This window comes from Mauremys mutica, chromosome 1, assembly GCF_020497125.1.
Source record: "Mauremys mutica isolate MM-2020 ecotype Southern chromosome 1, ASM2049712v1, whole genome shotgun sequence".
In the NCBI taxonomy this organism is placed as follows: domain Eukaryota; kingdom Metazoa; phylum Chordata; order Testudines; family Geoemydidae; genus Mauremys; species Mauremys mutica.
Window position 1 is genome coordinate 158,719,426 of NC_059072.1, and position 26,686 is coordinate 158,746,111.

General features: G+C 46.0%; 1 protein-coding gene across 4 annotated transcripts in view; it reads left to right on the forward strand.

Annotated features, from left to right (window-relative positions):
* Positions 1-26,686, forward strand: part of ARHGAP31 (Rho GTPase activating protein 31) — a 101,486-nt gene that overhangs the window by 54,691 nt on the left and 20,109 nt on the right. For 3 of the 4 annotated variants that reach the window (XM_045001258.1, XM_045001256.1, XM_045001257.1), the window contains exons 2-3: positions 23,453-23,555; positions 24,104-24,248. In XM_045001258.1, coding sequence (XP_044857193.1) covers positions 23,453-23,555; positions 24,104-24,248 — 248 coding nt within the window. Of the gene's footprint in view, positions 1-7,059; positions 7,082-23,452; positions 23,556-24,103; positions 24,249-26,686 lie in introns of those variants that run through there. The other variant, XM_045001259.1, reaches the window with a different exon arrangement.

Below are 26,686 nucleotides of genomic sequence, written 5' to 3' on the forward strand. Positions count from 1 at the left end.
CTCCCGGCTTTTACAGGTTTTCTCCCAGAGGTCTAGCAACTTTGTTGCACCAGGAATTTCACCAGAAGCCTAACACTTTGGTATAACAGGAGCAGGTTTCATCAAGGGTCTAGCCCCTCATTCTACCAGGGAAGCATCAGCTTTCTGAGTTAAAATGACTTCACCCTCTTATAGTGGTAGACAGTGTTTCCTCTAATTTTTACCACACATGTGTGGAATGAATTTTGTAGTGTGCACCAGGATGGAGCTGATGTGTGGAGGGGGCTCTGGCCTGGGGCAGAGGGTTGGAGTATAGGGGTGTGAGGGCTTCGGCTGGTGGTGTGGGCACTGGGGTGGGGCTGGGGATGAGGGGTTTAGGGTGCAGACTGCCCCGGGGCTATGGTGTGGAGAGAGGACTCCCCCCAGCTCTCTCTCCCTGTAGCAGCACCTGGGCTGGGGGGTGAGAGGTGCCTCTCCCCCCGCGACAGCTCTGGGACTGGGGCCACAGGATAAGTGCCTCTTCCCCAGCTGCAGCAGGTCGGGGGCTGCCTTGGGGCCGGGGCGCCTGTCCCCTGGCTGCGGCAGGTCCGGTCCAGGCCAGGCCTGGGTTTGGGCTGTGGGGAGGAGCGCCTGTCCCCCGGCCGCAGCAGGTCCACTGGGGCTGGGTTCCCTGAGCGCCTGTGCTTAATAGGCTGCTGCGCGGCCACATGCCCACGCAGCTTACAGGGAACTTAGTAGGTAAACTGTTTTCAGCCTCATTTGAGTGGGGCTGAAAGGAATGCCTGGCTGATGCCCGTTGTCAGCAATATGTCTGACTCTCCACTCTCCCTTGCACCTCGTGTCGTTAATTACACCTGTAGAAAATGAATCTAAATTCTTCCTTCAGTCAAATTTGGTTACCTTGTACACTCACTTAGGCTAGGTGTAAATGACAAAGTGTAAGGCAGCAGAGAATTGGCACCAATAGGTTATTTTCCTAGTGTACAAAGGCCTGCTGAAGTCAGTGGGAGTTGTGCATGTGTGAAGTCTCCTGGAAGAGGCCCAACAGGAGCAATTCTTGCAAGGGTAATACCAAACCCTAAATACATGCCTTGGTGAGTGAGCAAAGATGGAACTCTTTTTAACTTGTTTTAAGTTTCTTTGTTTATTATTTCTAATTCACTTGCACATATTTTCTCTTACTGATTTGACATCTTAAATCCTTATTTCCTTTTTTCCCAGGCTGCTGTTTGCATTCACTTTTCAGTTCTCATGTGCAGGCTGTAAGGAGGCTAAGTTTGAGCTTTTCAGCTGTCTTTCCGTGATGCATAGTGCTGCTTAAAAAGTTTTGTAGCTGTTTGCCCAAAATCATGGGCTATCTTTAAAGTAGCCCATTGAGGTAACATCTGGAAATTGCTGTGCCTGCTCTTTATCAGTGGATCAGTGAAAAGCGTGAGTGAAAGTGTCAGTTTGTATCAGTTGACCAAGGGCAACATTTAAAAGAAAACCATGACCTACTGCCGAAGATGTACTACATGGTGTGCAGCCAAGCACTCCTCTGCCCACAGGGAAGCAGGTATACCAGGTCTGATTCTCCACTGCCTTGCACCATGTTGACATTTACATCTGCACTAAATGGGTGTAAAATTCTTCCAAATCCTTTCATGCCCACTTGGTGCAGATATAAATAATGATGCAAGGTGCCAGGTGGTGGGGAATCAGGCCTGTCGCTTCCAGGGTTCAGCTCTCTGCTTTCCGGACTACAAATCTGTTTGGCTACTAGAAAAACATTTATAGTGAAAAGATTCCTCTGCCTGTGCAAGGGAATAGCTGCCTACTTGAGCGATCTGGAGGCGGGCCCGAGCTGTGAAGTTCAGATCCGGATCCAGTTCTTTCCTTCCTCACACTGTCTGCAGATGTTCAGCTCTGTGGTTTTGGTTTGAACTGTGACAGAGACTGGGCCAGGCAGAGAGATCAATTGTGCCTGATTGGCGCTGGGGGCAGAGTAGAGATGTAGTACCCCTGGGATGTTCCGGGAGGGACTTCACCCCAGGCAGCTCATTGGTGTGCAGGGGGAGCACACCACCTGTTACACACCTGGAGGGGGTCCAGCATTCTCCTTCCAGGATGCCTGGCTAGTTCTGGTCCAAAGTTTGTCCTAGATCCAGACTTCTCTGAATTTGAATATCACTGATATTCAGATCCAGGGTTTCAGGTTAAGCCCATTCCTATTCTTCAGCAATATGTTCTGGAGGAGGTGAGACTCAGGGCCAGCCCTAGATATGTGCCCAGTATGTGGCCATACAGAGCACTGATCTTTTGGGGATCCCACTTTGTCAGCATCCTCTCCCAACTCTCACATTCAGCTTCCCTGTCCTTTTCCCCCTAAGCTTGAAAGAACCTTAGGGCCTCAACCCTCTATGGCGCAACAGTGACAAGGAGTCAGCCCCCGCCAACTGCTGAAACCCTCCCTCCCTCTAATTGCCTAGCACAGCCATTCCTGAGGTGCTGTGAGAGTCACTGAAGTCTGTCAAGATCCAGTCATGCTTTACTTCAAACAGGACCCAGCAAAACCTAGAGCCAGGCCTGAGGAGAGCAGACCTGCAGCACTGCCCATCCGCTTTCTTCATCTTAGCATCTCTTCAGTCTATATAATGATAGTAGTAACTTAGATGGAGCACCTTTAATCCTGAGGGCTCCCAAAACACTTTACTAACTGTATACAGACATCGCTTTGCCCACCACTGAAATGCAGTCATCTCTGGTGTGGAATACGGCAGCTGTTGAGAACTACACAGCAACATAGCATTACCAAGGCAAAGCATTACAGTATAGGGCAGAAAATGAGGAAGAATTCTATATCTTTTAGAAAATACTATAGGCTAAATTGTGTGAGAGAGAGAAGAGAGAGAGAGCAACTGGGATAAAAGAGGAACATAGCACTGGGGTTCTAAAACTGTCTAACTTATAGTATCTGCTGGTCCTCTTCAGGTATACCCCAGAACTCTGCACCCAGAACAGGTTTCTAACAGTGAGACCTATGGGACTTTCTTACCACCCCCCCCTCCCAAAAAGTGAGGGAAGAAGCCGCATTGGTTGGCATAGTTAAAACTAGACTGAAAAAAACACTATAGCAAGGAACAGTTCTGCACTGGCCACCAGGGAGTTGGACTAGAAGGGACCAAGCTGTTTTTAAACTTCACCACTAGATTCAGTGATTCTAGGAATCCTTTGCAACTGTTCCCATTCTTCATGGGAGATGCTATTTCCCATGGTCTCTTAAAGTAATGGCTGATGGGGCCAGGGGCGGCTCCAGGCCCCAGCACGCCAAGCGCGTGCTTGGGGCAGCATGCCGCGGGGGGCGTTCTGCCGGTCGCCGGGAGGGCGGCAGGCAACTCCGGTGGACCTCCCACAGGCGTGCCTGCGGAGGGTCCGCTGGTCCCGCGGCACCGGTGGAACATCCACAGGCGTGCCTGTGGGAGGTCCACCGGAGCCGCGGGACCAGCGGACCCTCCGCAGGCACGTCTGCAGGAGGTCCACCAGAGCCGCGGGACAGGCGACCGGCAGAGCGCCCCCCGCGGCGTGCCGCCCTGCTTGGGGTGGCAAAATTGCTAGAGCCGCCCCTGGATGGGGCTCTGCTGGCACCTCAAGAAGACTGATTGTAAGTGACTGGGCAAATGTATTTCAGCAGGAGAGTAGACACAGCAAAGGGAAGCAGTCTTGCTGTTCATCATATACCCGCTGCTGATGCCTTTGTGGGTTGTAACTCTCATGCTGAGAGTGAATGAGAAATATACAAAAACTATATATTTTCCTGTTTGCCTAACAACCCGAAGATGAGCTAACGTGGCTTATGTCCTTGTCCATTCCTTTTAACAGAGGGAGAGAATGGAGAAAAAGAAGGGAGATGAGGGTATGACAGGGCAGAGAGAGAAAGAAGCAGACATAATGTCACACCCACAGGCTGTGGACCTGTTTACTGATTTTGACTGAAATCAGTGAGTGCTCAGGAGGCATCAGCTGGGGAGTCTTCATTAACAGAAAACTCTCCAGTTACAGCTTTGCACTTTTGTTATTCTCCTGCTGACTCCTTCCCTCAGCTCCCTTGAATGTCCCATCTTTATATGGCACCCGCTTGCTTCGGTATTCAATCAGCTTTTGATACAGCACTTAAACTAAGCATCCTTTTCGCCAGGTGTCACCAGAAGCAAGGTTAATGGTGAAACGTCTGTAACACCCAGCATCACAGCCCTGCTCATTTTCATATATCTAAGCCTTTACTACCAGGGAGAGCGTTACATTACACCAGGGGTGTCGGCAAACTACAGCCCACAGGCTGCATCCAGCCCATCAGATGTTTTAATCTGGCCCTCAAGCTTCCGCTGGGGAGCGGGGTCTGGGGCTTGCCTTGCTCCATGTGTGCCATGGCTCTGCGCAGCTCCCGGAAGCAGGCTGCCCCCACCCTAAGTGCCCATTTGCCGGGAACCACGGTCAAGGGAGCTTCAGGAGCGGCACCTGTGGACAGGGCAGCATGCAGAGCCGCCTGGCCACGCCTCTGCATAGGAGCTGGTGTGGGGCGGGGATGCTGCTGCTGCTGGGAGCTGCTTGAGGTAAGCACTGCCCGGAGCCTGCACCTCTGATCTCCTCCTGCGCTCTAACCCCCTGCCCCAGCCTTGATCCACCTCCTGCCCTCTGGATCTCTCGGTCCCACCTGGAGCACCCTCCTCCACCCCAAGCCCCTCATCTCCAGCCCCACCCCAGAGCCCGCACCCCCAGCTGGAGCCCTCATTTTATCTCCCTCAAAGAGTGTACTGAACACAAGATGGGTACAGTATCAAGGAGCAAAATCCTGTTTTGTTTTAAGTTCAATGAATTTAGCCTTTGCCTTTGATGGAACTCAAGTTTGGCTCAAAGTATTGAATGCCATGTTGAATTGCATTAGCTTAGAATCAAAGGGCTAGAACCAATGTAGTCTGTGGGAGCTGAGTGTGCTCAGTGATTTGCAGGATCAGGCTCATTTTGTGTATGTATTTGCCAGTCAAAATGATAACCTGGGGCTGTGCTTTAGCCACTGGGATAGATTGCTACGGGTATTTTTGTGGAAACCCCAGTGCCAGTGCAGCAACGGTTCTCACAAACGAAAAAAAGAGAGTGTGTTGGTTGTTCAGTGATTTAGTTGCTCTGGCTCCTGCATAGACAGGATCAGAGCAGTGCCAGCGATTCATCTTTTTAACTGAATTGATGGCAGCCAGGGGGAAGAGGGAAGGAGGGCTCCAATAAGATGATTCATTTTTAAACTTATTTGATGCTGTTTAGTTGTCTCTTACTATTTAAACACAGGTGTGTGGGGGTTCCGGTAGCGCAGCTATCACTGCCAAAACCAACAGTGGAATCTGATGGTGAGGCAGTTTATTTTTTCTTCTTCTGTAAAGTGAATCTAGTGCTGGTGAAAGGTGTTGCATTGACAGCCCTGGAGACTGAAGCTCTCTGTCTGTCCCCATAGCTATGCAGGACAGGCTTTCCCCCATGCTGCTCCACACCAGTGGGCCTTATCCCTGAGTTGGAGGAATTTCTCTGAGGGAGGGAGGGGAATTCAGGCTCCATGGTCCATTCAGTCTGAGGCTGCCAACAGGGGGCCCATTCAGTGCCAGTGCAATGAGATTGGTGCGGGTGGGGGATTCAGGTTGTGTTTGGAACAGTCACAAATTGCAATTAAGAATCTGAAGGCAAGTTGGAACATTAACAGCTGAGTTTAATAGGAGGACAGAGCCCCCTAGTGTAGATGCAGAATAAGCAAACAGTAGGAATTCTGCTGGCATAGCTACATCAGCTCTCCAAACGTTAGCCATGCCAACAAAAGCATTCCTCTGTCACATAGCCGTGTCTACACCGGAGGTTTTACTGGCATAGATATGTTGGTAAGGGGATGTCTACACAAAAAAGTTGTAACACTTTAGTTATATACTAGTATAGATAAAGTGGTACAACCCCCCTCATGTGAATGCAGTTATGTAGGTATAAATATGTTTATGCCGGTATAACTGTTCTTGCAGGGTGAGGGGAAGGCACCTTTACACTGGTACAACCTCATCCACATGAGGTCTTTTAATAGTATAAAGGGAGTAAAGAATCATACTCCTTCCAGAAATAGCTATACTGATACAAAAGCCTTAGATTCCATTCCCTGCTCTGCCACGGATTTGTTGTGTGATTCTGGGAGGGTCACTTCCCCTCTGGATCTCAGATTCCTTATCTGTAAATCAGGGATAATAATCCCACCATTGCCATGTGCTTTGAAATCCTCAGTTGAAAGCAGTTCTATAAATGCAAAGCATTAATGACTGTATTTATGTATTGATACTATACATATATTTCAGTGCTAATATTCTGCGGAGTCTCTTTCTTTTCTCATGCTCTCTGTTTACCTAAAAATAAATGCAAAATGCAGTGCTAATGGAGCATTAAGATTGGAGAGTTAAAGTCACTAAAAGTAAGGAAATGCAAAAATAAAAGTTCCAGCAGTGACATTAACTCAGTCGTGCTGCAATATATAATAATGGCTATTCCTTTTTTGTGGTATGAAGGCAGATTAATATATTACTGTTTATGTGATAAAATGTGTGCCCTAGTTGTGTAATGCATAAAATAATGGATGATAGAATGGAGGTAAATCAGGTGCTCTTCTTTACCCTCTCTTCTAATCTCAGAACAAAGAGGTATAAAATTAAATTAAAAAACAAGCAAAAATTGACAAAGGCAATAATTAATTTGCATGTTGTGTATATATAACATGCGGAACTCACTGCCACAAGATTTCATGGAAGCCAAGAGCTTAGAAGGATTAGACATGGATAATATGAACATCCACAGTTACATTAGCGAGGATTAAACAATTTAGAAGGGATATTGAGCCTTTTTAAATAAAAAAAAATTGGTCAAAATAAAAATACAACATTTTGATTGACCCCAAACTGATTTTTTTTTTCAGATTTTCAGTTGACAGAAGTCGAAATCTCAAATTTCTTGTGTTGTTTTGGGATGTGAATATTGTTCTATATCTAGGAATATTCTTGGGATGGGAAAATCATTTAATTCCCAGCTTTAGTCAGGAGCCTGATGGGAGGTAAGAAACCGTGACCATGCATGGCCTTCATCAGAGGGATATTGATCAGGATAGAAGGGAGACATGATATATTACTGCTGTATGAGGAGTGTGACTTGGATAGGAACGTGACATGGCACATGTTCATGGAATGAGTCTATGATAAAGGCACATAGTCCCATGCCGTAGGGCCCCACCATCGGCATTCAGCGAGAATGGTGTTAATCACTGAAACTGGTCTTTTTGTTTTGTTTTTGTCTAAGGGGAAGAGAAGCATCATTTTCTCTCTCTGTGTTATGTTTATAACTCAGTTTCCTTTCTGATTGATGCCTGGTTCCACACTCTCCTCTTCTTCTCCATCTGGTTTCTATTGTAGTTTCAAATGAGGACAGTTTGGCTGTCTGGCAGAACAAGCGGGGGTTTGTGTGACACCAGCTGCCTCTTCCAACTTCCAAGCCTCCAGCATGCTTTTAATTATAGAAACTCATGAAGACTGGGACATCTACCCCCATCCCTCTCTCTCTCTGTCTGTCTCTCTCTCATGCACACATGACACACGCACACACCACACACACACACACACACACATTCCTGTAAAGTTCAGATCCAAATCTGAACTTCCTCAGAACCCCAGAATGTACAGATACAAGATTTCCAGTTGGCCTGTTATGGAGCTAGACGCCTGTTGTAAAGTTCACTTTGGGATCTGAACTTGCCCCGAAGTTCAGAGATGATTAGACCCGTTGTTTTGGTTCTGACTCATCTCTGAAATAGAAAAACAGCCAAACCAGAACGAAATGATCTCAGACTGGCACAGAATGAGGGTCAGCTGCCCACTACCACTCTCCCCTTCCCCCCTTCTAATTAGGGGCGGCTCCGGGCATCAGCACGCCAAGTGCGTGCTTGGGGCGGCTAGCCACTGGGGGCGCTCTGCCGGTCACCGTGAGGGCGGCAGGCAGGCTGCCTTCGGCAGGCAGCTGGTCCCGCAGCTTTGGCGGACCTCCGCAGGCAAGCCGCCGAAGGCAGCCTGCCTGCCATGCTTGGGGCGGCAAAATGCCTAGAGCCGCCCCTGCTTCTAATGCCCTAATAAATCAGCTCGGTAGGAGATCAGCACTGCTAAGGGATTTCAGTGCTGCAGGTTCTGCTGAAACAGAACATTTATTGTGCTCCAGTTTCACACAAGTGCTGCATTTAGGGGCTTGCTTTGCAGGAAATTGATACAGTCCTTTCACCTCCAGGGACCTGAGGTCAAGTCTATAATTTCTGGCCACAAGTGAAATGAGTCCCATGTGAAAATTTTTTGACATCACAAAACCACCACACAATTTGGCACGACAGGGTGTTTCTATTCAGAAGAATCCAAGGACTGGAATAGAAGGAAATCACGGTGCATGATGATTAAGGGGCACTGGCAGAGCTGTGTGAGGAGCCCAGCACTGGAATAGCAGGGGCTCTGTTTGTATATTACCTGTTTATGCCACGTTAGGCTGTCTCTGTAGTTATCTGCCCCTCACTTCCATGAATGCTAAATTCACACAAATGTTTAAACTCAGTAAAAGTATAGAAAAGGTTTGCTGCTGACCTGTATTCCCTCAGGTCCCTTCTGTTGCTTGCCTGTGGATTGGGCTAGCCTCCCTCAATTGGTGCATAACAGGGTAGATTTGATTTAAATCAAATTGATTTAAATCACTAGTCAGGAAGACTCGATTTAATCATGGATTTCTACATAAAAGTGCATTCTTGTTGTTTGTTATAACCTTAATACATATTCTTAACAACTCAGAAATAGATGTAGGTTTCATTTTTAGAAGGTACACACTATACATTTTTAAGTGATTTATTTTGAAAACTTTTCAGGTTAGTTTTACAGCTATATCAGAAAATGAATGATTGTTTGGTTATTTCATTTACCAAAGATAATTGAAGGAGATATTTATGAAGTCATTGGGAGGTGAACTTTCTCCAATTCAACAGGTTAATCATTAATATTTGGAGGATTTTCTTGCCATGCTGTATTAGGAGGAGAACATCACCAGACAGACATTTAAATTGTTTTATTTAACTAAAACAACAATGTTAGGTATTCTGGATTTTTTTCTTCAACAGCAAACATATAATATTTAAAAAAAACAAGCATATGAATTTTTTAATTTAGTAAACATTCACTTTTTTTAAAATCAGGTTTGTTTTTGTTAAAATTGTTTTTAACTAAAATAGTTAAATGAAATATTTAAAAAAACAAAACAAAAATTAAATCGACTATGTCAGCCAAGTCAACATGAGAAACTTAAAATATTGGCTTCTACAGCTAACTCAATCGTCTTCACCTTCATTTTCCTGTTTGTTCATATCCTGGAAATGAAAAAACAACCGTTCCTGTTTTTTCAGTTCCCAAACGATTTATCAATTTGGAATGAATTAGTTCAAAGGAAGAAAATATTCTTTCTACACCGGCAGAAGAAGCTACTGAATAAGAAAAGTTATTTACTTGTTCCCGTAATATAAGAACTAGGGGCCACCAAATGAAATTAATGGGCAACAGGTTTAAAACAAATAAAAGGAAGTTCTTCTTCAAACAGCGCACAGTTAACCTGTGGAACTCCTTGCCTGAGGAGATTGTGAAGGCTAGGACTATAACAGGGTTTAAAAGAGAGCTAGATAAATTTATGGAGGTTAAGTCCATTAATGACTTAGCCAGGATGGGGAAGGAATGGTGTCCCTAGCCTCTGTTTGTCAGAGGGTGGAGATGAATGGCAGGAGAGAGATCACTTGATCATTACCTGTTAGGTTCACTCCCTCTGGGGCACCTGGCATTGGCCACTGTCAGAAGACAGGATACTGGGCTAGATGGACCTTTGGTCTGACCCAGTGTGGCCGTTCTTATGTTCTTATGTACTGCTGTTAAAAGTGAGATTATCACTTCAACAGTCTCTGAATCCAAGTGCTTAAGTGACTTCCACCAGTTCACTGGAGTGACTTTCTTTAAAACATCATCAGCAAACATATATCTCTTGAATGGTTCACCCTTAGCTCTGACGTTTATTATAGTTGGCATTATGGAGGGATGATTGCTGGATGTCCATGTCATAGCCAACTCCTCCTCTTCAGCAGTTAAAGTTTGACCCTGGTATCGAGTATTGAGAATATTTGCAAGAAAATGAGCTGGAGATAGTGCTCGTCCCATTTGTTTTTTTTAATGCTTGTAATTTAACTCTGTCATTGCATATTTCTCTTTTTAAGATCTCACTCAGTTCCTTCCAAATTTCAACAGCGTCAGCAATAAAACAGATATTTCCCTGCATTTTGTTCAAGGCTACAGAAATAGGCTTCAGGGTACTCAGCATTGTTCAATAGTTCTCTTAAACCCAATGTTGAGAACTTTGGCTGTGACAGTGCCATCTATTTTCTCACTATTTTGTTCACAAACTGTCATCAGAGTAGGCCAGTTCTTGATATAGTGCTCAGAACAGTTCACTACTGAGTTCCATCGCACGTCTTGTGGGAGAGTTAGCTTGGCTTCTCCCACTTTTTTCAGAGCAGCTGTTGCAAAGTGGTTGTTACGGAAGTATTTTGCAATTTCAACAAGATTAGCCTTTATTTCTGGAACACTGAAGTTTTCGCTAGGAGGTGCATCAAATGAGCACTGCAACCATATGTTATTAACTTGGGACTCTCTTCTAAATAATTTCTTCTCATCTTCGATACATTTGCAGCATTGTCTGTGACCAAGCTGCGTACTAGACATTTGAATTTTTTTCACAGTTTGTTATAGCTGTTACTACTACTTCTTGTAGGTATTCTGCGGTGTGTGCATTTCCTGATCTATCAATTGGTTCCGTAAGGAAGACATTCCCTTCTTCTGTTGTCACACAAGCACATACAACAGGATCATTGTGGACATTGCTCCACCATCAAGACTCAGGTTAACAATTTTAACCCTCTAGACCTTTTGCACACTGCTCAATTTCTCTTACACTTTATCCAGCAATTAGCCTGCAACATCTGCTCTGTTGGGTGGACTGTATCCTGGTCTTAATGACTGAACCATGTTAATGAAGTGTGGGTTCTCAATCATACGGAAAGGAGAGTTTGTTGCATAAACAAACCGGGCAATTTTTTCATCAGTTACCTCTTTTTGTAATCTGTTGGTTCTTATCACAAACGTATCTATGGTTGTTTCTGGATGATGGAGATTTTTTTTTTCTTTTTGCTACAGGTGATAGATATTTTGTGGCTGTGTGACATACATGATCTGACTGAAACAGTATAATTGGCAGATAACTCTGAAACTATAGAAAATGATGATTATAGAAAATGATCTTGAAGGTGGATAGTCTTCAGAATCCTGTATATTGAGGATGGATTCTCCTAAACAAAATCAGTCAATGCAGTTATTTAATTATTATTACGATACTGCTCATTTAGTATTACTCATTGCATTCACTGACACTCAGTACTACTTTAAAGGTGAAATTGTAAAAGGAAGATCCGCCTATTTCAGCTATTTATTTTTTATCACATCTGCATCTAAAATGGTAGTACCATAGAGTAACAACTATATTTTTTGCTCAAACATGAGAATTCAAGAATAGTCCATAAGGAAGACAGGCAGTCCTCAATAAAGAAGTATGAAATAATAAAGTTTACCAACTTGAAGATCCTGCATGTTCAGACATGTTCCTTTCATCATCTTCAACGCAGCTTCCTCCTGAGAAGGAACACTTTTCATGATGTTGTTTCATTCTGGCAACCAGGCCTTGCATTTCTTTGTTGCACTGTTTGCATTTTGCATGCATGCCTGTCTTACCCACAGGTAGAGGAACTTCATTAAAATATTCCCCAACTGGGTCTCTTTTACGGCCTGCTGCCATTATAGGTTTTCCCTTTTAGTGAAAGAATGGTATGGTAGATCTCAAGTCAATGAAGGCTACACTCAGAAGGACCTCAAGACTTCTGGAATATGCCTCATTGCGTTAGGCACACACAGTCACTGTCAGAGAGAGCTAACAGTCTAAACAGGCAAGGGTGATTGCGGGAGGGGAGAATTCTATTTAGTTTGTCTTTCCAGCTAATCATTCATATTATGCTCCTCATCACAGTGTCTGAGTGCCTAACCACGTTACAGATAAGCAGCTATCGGTTGTACTCAGAGATGGAAATGTTTCTCTCTCTTCTCTCCAGGGGCATGTCCCAAAGGAACATTTGGCTTTTCAGGAAAGGAGTGGGAGAAGCTTTCTTCTTTCCTCTCTTCTTATCAGTGTCTTTCCACGTGATTTATTAGTGTAGTTGCCATTGCTGGGAGGAGGATGCTGTTACTGTGAAAGAATGAGTCTCACATTTCATCTTGAAGGCAGTGACATCATGGAAGAACCATAGATTCATAGTTTTGAAGGCCAGAAGGGATGTGTCTGACTATCTAGTTTGACTTCCTGCATGGCACAGGTCATAAACTTTACAGAAATAATTCCTGTTTGAACTAGAATAATTCCTGTTTGAATTAATCCTTCAGGATGGAGTTGTGCTGCTGAGAAAGTTCTGTCTCTTGCCATGCATCTTGCCTGTTTTGTAGACAGTTTCATGGTTTCTAATGAGCACAGCTATTATGACAGGTAAAGGCCACAGAGACAGAAGTCACATCTCTGGGTTAGTCCTGACTCTTGTGGTTCTTTAATCAGCACAAGATCCTTGAGTTTGATCCAGTATTGGATAGTGAGCCCTTGTTTGACCATTTTTGAAATTTCCAGAGAGGAGAGTTATTCAGTTTGGATCATGTGACTTTGAGAGTAATTGCTGGCAGATATATGAGATCTATGCATTGCTGGGGTTCATAGAATATCAGGGTTGGAAGGGACCTTAGGAGGTCATCTAATAAACCCCCTGCTCAAAGCAGGACCAATCCCCAAACAGACTTTTGCCCCAGATCTCTAAATGGCCCCCTCAAGGAGGGAACTCACAACCCTGGGTTTAGCAGGCCAATGCTCAGACCACTGAGCTATCCCTCCCCCCATTTGTGTGTGTTTGTATGGAAGCAAGCAGAGAGCAATAGGGATGTGCAAAGAGGGCCTTCCCAAGCTAAGGCACGGGAGACTAAAGGTCAAGAATTCCCAAAATGACTGTAGTGGGTGCTGCAATGAATCACCATTGGGGTCATTGATGTAATCACCCAGGTGAAACTCCACATAGAAATAATTCTATAGGGAGGGCTTCCCAGCTGAGTGCTATAGAGACAGTTCGGACACAGCTTAAACCTGTTGATTATCAAGCCATGTCACAAAGCCTTTCTGTACCCTGGCTTTTGACAAGGGGGTAGCTTAGGGAGACTGTAGGTAGGCTAAGGAGGGATGGGATCTGTGAAACACAGCAGAGGGAGGGGTGACAAGTGGTCATGCTGTCTTATTGGTTTAATTTGCACGACTTGCTCATGTGCTGCTGAAATGATGGGTGCCATTTTTACACTGCCAAATGAACACATATGAAAGGAGATGCCCGTGAGCACCCAGTACATATATAGCTTGGGATAGTTCTATTCCAGCATGTTCACAACCTTTCATAACACTCAACATTTGGGCTGAAATTTTTCATACTTGGTGCCTTCCCCAAAGGTGTATTAGATTAGGAGGAGGAGGAGGAGAGTTTGAGGAAAACCCTTCCCCCATTTTCGAGTTATGAAAAATTGATTAAAATTAATGTTTCCCATTGCAAAAATGGTCAAACAAACAAATCTAACCACATTAGGCCAGACTCTCTTGTACCCAGTGCAGTTCAGAGGTGTGGGGAGCCACCAGGGTTGCTGTTAGTCACCTTTGGGGCAATTTGATCCTCAGGCTGCTGGTCTTGCAGAGCAACTTTGAACAGCCTTAAGGGGCCATTCCTGCAGCTGGGGATTGCTAGAGTGTAACAGTGCTCTGGCCATGCTTCCTTTCTCTTGGCCCCATCTTTTACACTGTGGGTGGGCTCCGGGGGTCAGTAACAGAGGTGGCATAAAGCTGGCTCAGCACCACCCGAAGATTCCGTTCTGCTGAGGAAACCGCAGTGAGCCACTTAGCCAGGAGCACCAAACCATAGAAATGTGGGGCTGGAAGGGACCTCAAGAGCTCATCTAGTCCAGCCCCCTGCACTGAGGAAGGACCATGTAAATCTGGACCATCCCTGACAGGTGTTTGTCCAACCTATACTGAAAAACCTCCAGGGACAGGGATTCCACAACCTCCCTGGGAAACCTATTCCAGTGCTTAGCTACCCTCATAGTTGGAAAGTTTTTCTTAATATCTGACCTAAATCTCACTTGCCACAGATTAAGCCCATTACTTTTTGTCCTACCTTCAGTGGCCATAGAGGACAGTTGATCACCATCCTCTCTATAACAGCCCTTACCATATTTGAAGACTATCAGGTTTTCCATCAGCCTTCTTTTCTCAAGACTAAATATGCCCTGTTTTATTAACCTTTCCTCATAGATCAGGTTTTCTAAACCTTGTATCATTTTTGTTGCTCTTCTCTGGACTATCTCCAATTTGTAAACATCTTTCCTAAAGTGCGGCACCTGGAACTGGACACAGTGCTTCAGCTGAGGCCTCAGCAGTAGACCGGGGACAACTACCTCCCATGTTTTATGTATGACACTCCTTTTAATACACCCCAGAATGATATTAGCTTTTTTAGCAACTGCCTCATGTTGTTGACTCATATTCAATTTGTGATCCACTATAACCTCTTTTCAGTAGTACTACTGCCTAGCTGGTTATTCCCCATTTTGTAGCTGTGCATGTGATTTTTTTTTTCTTCCTGAGTGTGTAGTATTTTGCACTTACCTTTATTGAATTTTATCTTGATTTCAGACCAATTCTCCAATTTGTCATGGTCCATTTGAATTCTAATCATGTCATCCAAAGTGCTTGAAACCACTCCTACCTTGGTGTCATTTGTGAATGTTATAAGCATACTTTCCAGTCCATTGTGCAAGTCATTAATGAAAATATTGAATAGCACCGGATCCAGGACAGACCCCTGCAGTACCTCAGTATATATATCCCCCCACTTTTACAGCAAACCATTGATAACTACTCTTTGAGTATGATCTTTAAAACCATTTTGCATCCATTTTATAGTAATTTCATTTAGACCACATTTCCCTAGTTTGCTTAAGAGAATGTCATGTCGGACAGTGTCAAAAGCCTTACTAAAATCAAGATATATCACATCTGCAGTTTCCCACATCCAATAGGACAATAACCCTGACAAAGAAGGAAATTAGGTTAGTTTGCCATGATTTGTTCTTGACAAATCCATGTTGGCTATTCCTCTAGGAGTTTAGTAGTTTGTTCCAGTATCTTTCCAAATATCGAAGTTAGGCTGTTTGGTCCATAATTCCCCAATTCTTTTTTTCCTCTTTTTAAAGACAGGTACTATGTTTCCCGTTCTCCAGTCTTGGGGGACCTCACCTGTTCTCCATTTCTCAGAGATAATCATTAATGATTGTGAGATTGTTTCAGCTAGTTTCTTCAGTACCCTAGGGTGTATTTCATCAGGCCCTGGTGATTTTAATACATCTAAATTATCTAAGTATTGTTTAGCCTGTTCTTTTTCTGTTTTGGATGCATTCCTTCCTGGTGGTTGTTAATATTAATTATGTTGAGTATCTGGTCACCACTAACCTTTTTAGTTAAGACTGAAGTAAAATAGGCATTATACACCTCATCCTTCTTGATGTTATCAGTTATTAGCTCTGCTTCCCCGCTAAGGAGAGTACCTGTACTTTCCTTCATACTTTCTTGCTCCTAAATTATTTAAAGAACCAGTTATTATTGCCTTTTATGTCCCTTGTTATGTATAACTCATTTTGCCTTAGCCTTTCTGGTGTTGTCCCTACATCTTTGAGCTATTGTTTTGTTCTCACCCTTAGCAATTTCTTCATGTTTCTATTTCTTATAGGATTCCTTTTTGATTTTCAGGTCATTAAAGAGCTCCTGAGGGAGCCATGCTGGCTTCTCACTATTCTTCCTATCTTTCCTCTGCACTGGGATAGTTTGCTGTTGCACCTTTAATATTGGCTCTTTGAGAAACTGCCAGCTCTCCTTGAACTCCTTTTTCCCTCAGATTTTCTTCACATGGGACTGTGCCTACCAGTTCTCTGAGTCTGTTACAGTCTGCTTGTTTGAAGTCCATTGTCCTTATTATGCTGTTGTCTCTCCTTTCTTTCCTTAGAATCATGAAATCTATCATTTCACGGCTACTTTCATCCAAATTGCCTTCCATCTTCAGATTCTCCTCCCTGTTGGTCAGAATCAAGTCTAAAATATCTGTCTCCCTGGTTACCTCCACCGCTTTCTGAAACAAAAAGCTGTCCCCAATACATCTGGCCCATTGTGTTCTGAATGGGAATACAGTGACAGTGGCTGAAGTTTGAAACTGATCCTTGGCATGGGCAGAGATCTCACTAAGGACTGGTGCCTTGGCTTGGCTTGCAAGGACAGGCATGAAAATATTATAAAAGGTTGAACAATCACTTCTGACTGACCTCATGGCATCTGCTAAGACTTTTAGTGGAGTGCAAAGATGTCCACTCCTCTTATGACCTCTCCACACATTCTCTCTGCCTGACCTGAGCAGGATCCTATTGCTGGGAGAGAGTGGACATGAGAGGATATGTAAGTGTCATGCTACATTAAGTAGCAAAACCCTCCAGGAAAAAAACAAAAACCTTTCCCTTAATGGCCAGGACAAGAAAAAATGGCACTGGTGGGTTGGTGTAGGAAATGGATCCAATAACCCCTTCCCGTCCATCCCCAATGCACTGCTCCATGTTGTGGCCCCAGTGGTGCTGTGCCGCATGGCACATAAGAGGTACAGCCCCCTGGGAAGGCTCCCACATGCCCATAGGCGGCAAGTTTGTATAATTTTTGGTTGGGCCCAAAATGGTGCCTCCCCCCCACCCCGCTCCCGCCCTGTAAGCCGATATAAAATGAAGCTACAACGCGTCAGTGCCACAAGATTACGAGGGTCAATTAAAAGTGGAAAGTCAGAAGCAGCACTTGCCTGCTTCAATATACAGTATTATATTTTGTTGCACCTGTTGTGATGAAGTGGGAATGTTCTTAATATTTTCTCTGAATACTGTGTGGGTGCCTCAGCTTCCTCTGCAAGGTGCCAACTGAAGGTGTTGGGGACAAAGATCAGGTGGCCTCCTTGTCTGGAATCGAGACACAGAGGCCAGAGGAGGGAGTGTCAGTTTGGAGCTGGCTGGAGAAATGGGGAGAGGCCCAGAACCTGGGTCTGGGCTCCCCACCCCCCAAGATGGACCTGACTGAGGGGTCCTGTTTTCTGTACCCACAAGCTCTGTTCTAGACTGTGATCCTGTCATCTAATAAACCTTCTGTTTTACAGTCTGGCTGTGAGTCACATCTGACTGCGGAGTTGGGGTGCAGGGATCTCTGGCTGCCCCAGGACCCCGCCTGGGCGGACTCACTGCGGAAAGCACACAGTGTGGAAGAGCATGCTGAATGCTCTGAGGTCAGACCCAGGAAGGTGTAAGCTTCTTGCCCTGGAGACAGTATGCTCAGAGAGGAGGCTCCCCCAGAGTCCTGACTGGCTTTGAAGGAGTGGTTCCAGAGCATCCCAGCATCCCCTTCCACACCATGCGCTTCCCGGAAGTCTGCACAGGCACTGACACTCCCTCCTGTGGCCTTTGTCAAGAAGGCTAACAGCATTTTGGGCTGTATAAGTAGGGGCACTGCCAGCAGATCGAGAGACATGATCATTCTCCTCTATTCAACATTGGTGAGGCCTCATCTAGAGTACTATGTCCAGTTTTGGGCCCCACATTGCAAAGAAGGATGTGGAAAAATTGGAGAGTCCAGTGGAGGGCAACAAAAATGATTAGGGGGCTGGAGCACATGACTTCTGAGGAGAGGCTGAGGGAACTGGGATTGTTTAGTCTGCAGAAGAGAAGAACGAGTGTGGATTTGATAGCTGCTTTCAACTACCTGAAAGAGGGTTCCAAAGAGGATGGATCTAGACTGTTCTCAGTGGTAGCAGAGGACAGAACAAAGAGTAATGGTCTCAAGTTGCAGTGGGGGATGTTTAGGTTGGATAGTAAGAAAAACTTTTTCACTAAGAGGGTGGTGAAGCACTGGAATGGGTTACCTAGGGAGGTGGTAGAATCTCCTTCCTTAGAGGTTTTTAAGGCCCGGCTTGACAAAGCCCTGGCTGGGATGATTTAGTTGGGAATTGGTCTTGCTTGAGCAGGAGGTTGGACTAGATACCTCCTGAGGTCCCTTCAAACCCTGATATTCTATGATACTCTAAATTGACCACCAAATTTAAGTAGCGTGTTTTTCCCGTCAGGTGAGGACTCTGGGGCAGGGCTGGGGATAAGGAACTTGGGGTGCAGACAGGCTGCCCCAGGGCTAGGGCCAGAGAGGACTCCCCTCCACCCTCCCTGGCAGCAGCAAGCTCCAGGGGAGGGACCCCTCCTCTCCCCCCCAGTCACTGCACATGCTCCTAGGGTCCCTCTCAGGTCCAGAAAGCCCGCTCGCCTCCCCTATGGTGGGTACCGGGCTGGGGGAGTTGCCATCACGTGTGGCCTCCCCTGCTGCCACCCCTCACCATAGCCTCGCTGGGGATGGGGCTGCCCCTTGCCCAGCGTGGTGCAGGAGTGGGGACTGCAGGGTGGTGGCTGGGGAGGGGCAGAGTATCACAAAATTCACCCAAGCCCCAGCTGCTCAGGTCTAGGAAGCTCCCCTCCCCAGTGGTGTAGCCAGGTTCTAACATCAGGGGGAGCGAACATGTAAAAAAAGGTGCCAGCCAACATATCCAATTACTAATCAGGTAGTAGGGTTTACAGTGCTATAACAAGAGATTATGCTATTATCATTATCCAGTCAGCTTGCACGCTACTATTTTGAATTAGTGATAATTCAGAGAGAGAGAAAGAAGAAAGCTGAATTTAGAGAACAATTATTAACCAGATTCCTGGTTATCCACCAGCCACTTTGCTCCAGCCCATGGCACAAAGCACCATAAACGCAGTAGAATCTGGCCAAGAGACTATTCACCTCAAATTGGCATCAGCTACACTCCCCCCTGCCCCGCCCCCAGTCCCCACTATTCAGGATGTAGCTGAGTGAAAAGGTGGCGTTGCGGAAGCATTTAGCAGGTAATTGAAAACTCCTATAGAGCACTGCATAGTCCCTGAGAACATTGCTGAGTTCTGAGCACTGGGTCTGCAGCTAGTCAGCAGTGAGATGAGGAGACACAACTGGCACCTTAAAGCACCTTTACCCCCACCCCCTTCCTTCACAAGCTGCACTAAGCACCGTTTCAGAGCCCCAGGTGCAACACTGAGGGAGGGTAAGTGGGGGGGGGCAATAACCCAAAGTCGCTCCTTTGCCTCCTGGCCCTGCTGATCCCTCAGCCCCCTCCGCTGAAGAGAGACCAGGAGAAAAAAACATCCCCCCCCTCCCCTTTTCCTTCCCTCTCCACGGGCACCGGCTGAGCTTCAGAGCCCCCTTGCCTGCCGCATGGCTGCCTTGCTCTGCACAGGACTGCTGCTCCTCAGTCCCCCGCCGCACTTGGGGGGGCTGCCCTGCGGCCCCTCCCGGCAGAGCCCACCCCGGCCGGCTCAGGGAACTGGGCAGCTGCGAGCGGATGGGCGCCTCCTCCTCCTCCTCACCCCTGGGGAGCCCGGCAACCAGCCGACCTGCCTGCAGCCCCCTGCAGGAGGGTGGTGCAGAGCCCAGAGCCAGCTGGCAGCCACATGCAAAACCCGGTCCGGACTCCAAGTCCGGAGCCCAGTGCTGGCTGCCTGGAAAGGTGCTGATTTTGTAAAATGTGCTCAAAAGGAAGTGGCTGCTTCCCCCCTTCCACCCCACTATGCTACTGGGTGGGCGGGGATGCTCCGGGGCTGGGGGTGGTGGTAGTGGCAGCCAGGGGCCAGTGCCTGCTCCAGGCAGGGCCAGGGGAGAAACCCAGCTCCAGTTATTGGTGGAGCACAGCCCCCAGCCCTGAATATTCCTGGGGCTGGGGCTCCTGGAGCCCATATAACCCGGCGCCTATGCACATGCCTTCTGCATTGTGTAATGGAACCGCACCAGTTGTGCTACATTCAGACCCTCCTTGGTCTGCTGGATCTGGGTCCTAAATATCAAAATCCCAGCTGGTATGACCTTACTGCTGCAAATTATAACCACTAGAACCCAGGAAAGGTTCAGCCTTTAGCCTTGCTTCGTGGCACTGCAGCAATGGCTATGCCTGCTCTTCTGGTTAAATGTAGAGCTTAATCTATTACTGTTTGTCCTACAGAGTGTACGGGACGCACAATGTGGCCGTGTCAAGATTCCTCCCCCACTCTGAACTTTAGGGTACAGATGTGGGGACCTGCATGGACACTTCTAAGCTTAATTACTAGCTTAGATCTGGTAACACTGCCACCATCCAGAAATTTCAGTGTCTGGATCACTTTCTGTCCCCCCAAAACCTTCCCCTCCCTGGGCAGCCTTGAGAGGCTTTTTCACCAATTTCCTGGTGAACACCGATCCAACCCCTTGGATCTTAACACAAGGAGAATTTAACCATCCCCCCTCCCTTCCCCCACCCAAGGGCGGCTCTAGACATTTCACCGCCCCAAGCAGGGCGGCATGCCGCAGGGGGCGCTCTGCCGGTTGCCGGTCCCGCGGCTCCGGTGGACCTCCTGCAGGCGTGCCTGCGGAGGGTCCGCTGGTCCCGTGGCTCCACCAGACCCTCCGCAGGCATGCCTGCGGGAGGTCCACCGGAGCCGCCTGCCGCCCTCCCGGCGACCGGCAGAGCGCCCCCCGCGGCATGCCGCCCCAAGCTGGGGTCTAGAGTCGCCCCTGCCCCCACCAATTCCTGGTGAGTCCAGATCCAATCCCCTTGGATCTTAACACAAGGAAAAAAATCAATCAGGTTCTTAAAAAGAAAGCTTTTAATTAAAGAAAGAAAGGTAAGAATTATCTCTGTAAAATCAGGATGGAAAATACTTTACAGGGTAATCAGATTTATATAGCCCAGAGGAAACCCCCTCTAGCCTTAGATTCAAAGTTACAGCAAACAGAGGTAAAATCCTCTCAGCAAAAAGGAACATTTACAAGTTGAGAAAACAAAAATAAGACTAACACACCTTGCCTGGCTATTACTTACAAGTTTGAAACGTGAGAGACTGATTCCGAAAGATTTGGAGAGCCTGGATTGATGTCTGGTCCCTCTTAGACCCAAGAGCAAACAACCCCCAAACAAAGAGCACAAACAAAAGACTTCCCTCCACCAAGATTTGAAAGTATCTTGTCCCCTTATTGGTCCTCTGGTCAGGTGTCAGCCAGGTTTACTGAGCTTCTTAACTCTTTACAGGTAAAAGATACATTAACCCTTAACTATCTGTTTATGACAGGCCGAGTTAATGCTGCGGTGAGGAACCTTAACGTCTGCATTTCCTGACTGTCTTGGGATTATAACTGTGCAGCCTTCACACTGCATTAATATAGTGATTTGCATTTAATAGGGAAGGACTCTGCCAGCTGAGTGCACTGGGGACAGCAGAGGATTGTATCTGAACCAAAAGGATGACTGGCTCCTATACTTGTGTAATGAGAGAAAGCAAAACCTCAGACTGAAACACACTTGAATCCAGATCTGGATATGAATTTAGTGGTTGGAGCTCTTTTCTAAATCCTTAGCTGGTATAAATTGATGGAGCTCTTTTGAAGCCCATGGAGCTATGTCGATTTGAGGATCTGGCCTATATTTCCTTCTAATCTGATCTCTCTAGGTATTTCTAAGCCCTAGTCACTGGGCACTAGTCTCACACACAAGAGTAGATGCTTCTCTGATTTTTATCCAAACTAATCAGACCAGTTGGCACAACTGCTTTCAAGTACCTGAAAGGGGGTTCCAAAGAGGATGGATCTACACTGTACTCAGCGGTACCAGATGACAGAACAAGGAGTAATGGTCTCAAGTTGCATTTGGGGAGGTTTAGGTTGGATATTAGGAAAAACTTTTTCACTAGGAGTGTGGTGAAGCACTGGAATGGGTTACCTAGGGAGGTGGTGGAATCTCCTTCCTTAGAGGTTTTTAAGGTCAGGCTTAACAAAGCCCTGGCTGGGATGATTTGGGGTATGGCTACACTGGCGAGTTGCAGCGCTGGTGGAGGCTTTCCAGCGCTGCAATTAGTAAGTGGCCACACCTGCAGGGCACTTCCAGCGCTGCAACTCCCTGGCTGCAGCGCTGGCCGTACACCTCACTCAGCATGGGGAATAAGGATTGCAGCGCTGGTGCTGCAGTGCTGGTCATCAAGTGTGGCCACACACCAGCGCTGTTATTGGCCTCCAGGGTATAAGGATGTATCCCAGAATGCTTTTAACTAAATTACTCCCTTTGTTTTGTTATGCAGCCTCTCTTTGTTTTGTTGTGAACCTCCGGAGCTCCGTTGCTACCGGAGCTGCTCTACCAGAGCTGCTTATGTAAACAAACACAGCTCCTGTTTGCTGTGATCAATCTGTGAACAATCTAATGGTCTGCAGGCTTTTGCAGTTAAAGAAGAAGGGGTTGGGTTTTGTTGTCAACTTGGCCAGGCTCCGTGCACCTGGAGCTGCTTCAAACAGCTCCTGTTTGCTGTCATCAATCTGTAACTACTGTTAACAATGAAATGAGATAACCCCCTGCCTATCTCATTCACAGGGGTTGAGTGTTTGCTTTGCTTGAGAGAAACGGGGGGAGGGGGCAGAGGGGGGAAAGAGAGTATATTGGATGCAGGCTGTTTGCAGTTAACAGTAAGGGGGTGGGAAAATTTTCTGATTTTGCACAGTGTCAGTTCCAAAAATCCACTCTCTCTTCCCCCCCCCCCCCGGTCCCTGTCACATTGCCCCACACCCCCCTCTTTTGAAAAGCACGTTGCTGCCACTTGAATGCTGGGATAGCTGCCCATAATTCATCACTCCCATCAGCGCTGCAAATGCTGCGAATGTGGCCACACTGCAGCGCTGGTAGCTGAGAGTGTGGCCACACACCAGCGCTGGCCCTGCACAGCTGGACGACCAGCGCTGCAACTACCAGCGCTGCAGATTTGTAAGTGTAGCCATACCCATGGTTAGGTATGGCTAGAGCAGCCTTTGTGATTACAGGCCGTTATTGTCAGAGCAGATGATGACTATGGCTGCTGCAGAACTGTCGTGTGACCTGCTGTCTAGCTCTGAAAATCAATTTGTGGCCACTTAAAGGATTTTATTTTGCTATTCTTGATCTCACCCATTACAATATCCTTTCCTGCTCACTGCAGAGAGGCTCTGCCACCGTTTAATGGGATTGTCTTCTTGAGGACCCTCATGAAAGATCTTCTCTCTGCCTAGTCACTGCTGACCTCATCTTCCTTTCCTTTATTAGTCCCTTACGTGCTGAGGAGCTGTGCCGAGTTCATTGAGACCCACGGCATTGTGGATGGAATCTACCGGCTCTCTGGAGTGACATCCAACATACAGAAGCTGAGGTAAGGGCAGGGGTCTGACTGCAAAGTCGGGGTTCAGTGGCATTGCTCAGTACCATTGTGTGGGGCTAGTCGAGGCATAGACTTGTTGAATGTGGTTTCTCGGTGGTGTAATGAGGGCAGCATGTCCCAACCCTGGTACAGAGGAGACCAGGTTTAGAGACAACCTTAGTTCCTAACACCGGTAAAGACCAAACACACTATTTTACGGAGACTAACTGTTGTTCCCCCAAAAGCACCCCCCTCTGGATCCATTAACAGAGTACCTTAAGGGCAGCCCAGGAGTATCCAACCTCAGGAGAGGGTAGTCGCTGTATGTCAGTTTTAGGACCCATCAGTGGAGCTGTGTGAGGGAAACCAGAGATGAATGAACCTGGAGTCTGAGCTTCAGGAGAGGATCTGGGCCAGGTTGCAGGTAAAAGAAGCAGATCTCTGCTTTCCATTCTATAACATATTTCTCTTTTCCCTCTGTCTCTGACAGACAACTAGGCATGGACTGTTTCCAGCTCCTGTTCTTCCAGGCTGTTATGTCTCTGTCTGTGTTGTTTCAGGCAGGAGTTTGGCTCTGATCAATGTCCAGACCTGACAAGGGAAGTTTACCTTCAGGACATTCACTGTGTGGGGTCACTCTGCAAGCTGTACTTCAGGGAGCTGCCAAACCCCCTCCTCACTTATGAGCTCTACAAGAAATTTACGGTGAGCCTTTTATTCTTGTTCACAGCCCGGCATGCACATGTGTTTTGGTAAAGGTAGTTGTTTGTGTTTTAGTCTCACTCTGATGACCGTGTGTGTGTGTGTGTAGGGGGATCATCCATCAGTGCTCAGGCACACTTGTTCTGTCTTTTCATTTTGTCTGTTGCTGTCTCTCTCTCACTTTGTTTCTCTCTGTCCCTTCCTTGTTTCCCTCATTCTTTCTCTTCGCTATTTCCGTCCCTCTATCCTTGTGTTACACTGTCTCCTTCTCTTCCATATCTCCCTCTCTCATTCTGTTTTTTCTCATTCTTTCTCTTACTCACTTTTCTTTCCCTTTTTCTCTTTGTCTCATTGAACCTTTCCTTCCTTCCTCCCTCCCTCCCTCCCTAATTCTGATTCTTTCCTCCATTGCTGTCCTTCGCTTGTAATTTTTATAACATGTGAATACACAGGGCCTGATTGTCTGATGCACTGTGCAGTCATTTACACCTGTTTACAGTGAGTGCACAGTGGGTGTAAAATACTACTACTTGCTGATGTGCTAGTGTTTTTAACTCCGTTTGCATTGAGGTAAATTGTGACACAAGGTAGAGGGCAATGGAAAATCAGTACATAATGAGCATGTCCTGGATACAAAGAGCAGGTGAAAGTGGAAACTGTTCAAGCAGAAATCTGTAACCTTATTTAAAGTAATAACTCCATTTTGCAAAGTGAATATAGTTTATGTGTGGATACAAGTAGGAGTCTGGGAGCAGACTGCTGGGGGCAGAAAAATAGACCATAACCCTTGCTGCTGAGCCTCCTTAAGTCTGTGCTGGGGACCATAGCTGGACTTCTAAAGGGCTGGACAATTTGATGACAGATAATATTTTATTATTGGCAGTGCAGATAGGAACACCTGTAGTTAAGGTTACCTGATGCTTTCCACTATAAACCCCTGCATTCATTTGGTTATAACTTTGCCAATCTTTAACCATTTTGGCTGAAATTTTCCATACTGTCTGTCTGTCTCTCATATTGAATGTTTTTGGAAAGTTTCAGCTAAAACAGTTCAGCCATTTCTCAGAATGATATTAGGGAAAAATACATCATATAGCCCATGTTCAAAAATTCTTACAACTGTTTCATTGAGAAGCTCTGGTGTCCCCCTTTAGATCTGAAGCAGGGACTAGAAAATTGGCAGAGGGATCACCCTGGTGTCAGGAATGTTAGATACTATGGTGATGAGCATGGTATATGAATTTATATAGAACAGAATAGCCTTTTGTTTTCCCCTTGAAAATATGCGCAAGTTGGCCAAGTTTTAAGTTTCTGAACAATCTCAGTTTGCACTTGCTCACTAGAGACTTGTTAGAGTTTGGCAGCTAAATTCTCCAAAGGTTCCATCTGTATTTAGCATGCTCCAACTAAGGGCTGCAGGGGCTGAACAGGATTTTCCCTGCAATTACTGCTCCTGGCTGCCCAGGGACAACTATCATGCCCAACATAGGAACTGAGAGCAGGAAGATGGTCTCTCTTGTGTTTTCACTGCTGGGCCCATGCAGAAGGACAAGAAGGAGGAAAAGGCTGATGGGAATGCAAAGAGGTGAGGAGCCGGGTCTGGGGGGTAGTGAGGGAGGGGACTGGGATAAGGAGTAGAGGGGATGGAGGACTGGGATGATTAAGATTTGGCAAAGTCAAAAGCAACTGAAAACAGGTTCTTATTACAGCTGTGTGAAATTGTTCAGCCAAAACCTTTTTTTGGCAAAAAATGCAAGATTGGGTGACATTGGAACATTTTGTGAATTTGTGTTGGTTTTGCCAAATTATTTGGGTAAAATAATTTTAAAAAATCCAACGTGAAAATGTTTCATTATGACATTTTTTTAAAGGAAATGTTTCATTTTTTCAGCACTAAATGACTTTTTGTTTGGAAATTTCCTTCACATTAATTTTTTAAAAATTAAAATGTGAAAAAACACTCAAAATCAAAATGAAACATTTTGTTTCAGGTCAAATGAAATATTTTGTTTGACCTGAAACAATTTTTTTTCAACAGTTTGATCCGCTGAACATTTTGAAAAATGTTGGCTTCAGGTTGACCCGAAACAATTAAAAAAAAAAAAAAAGTCAGAATTGCAAGCACACGGAAAAATCCATTATTCATAGAGCTCTAGTTCTTATAATGGGAATTGTTGGGCAGCCTTAACTATAGGCATTGCTACTTACAGTGGGTAACTGATTTGGCTAGAAATACTAACAGAAGCTAAGAAAAAGAAACTATTCCCCAGAGTCTGGCGAAAACCACCAGAAGGGGAGTCTGGTTGAATGTAGGATGGGTGCCCCAGTGTCTAGACAGCAGTGTGCGGGTGGGAGGCAGGGATGCCTGCTAATCGTACACTGTCTGCCTCACTCAGCACTGTGTCCGAGGAAGGATAGGCACAGCTTTGAGTCACCACAGT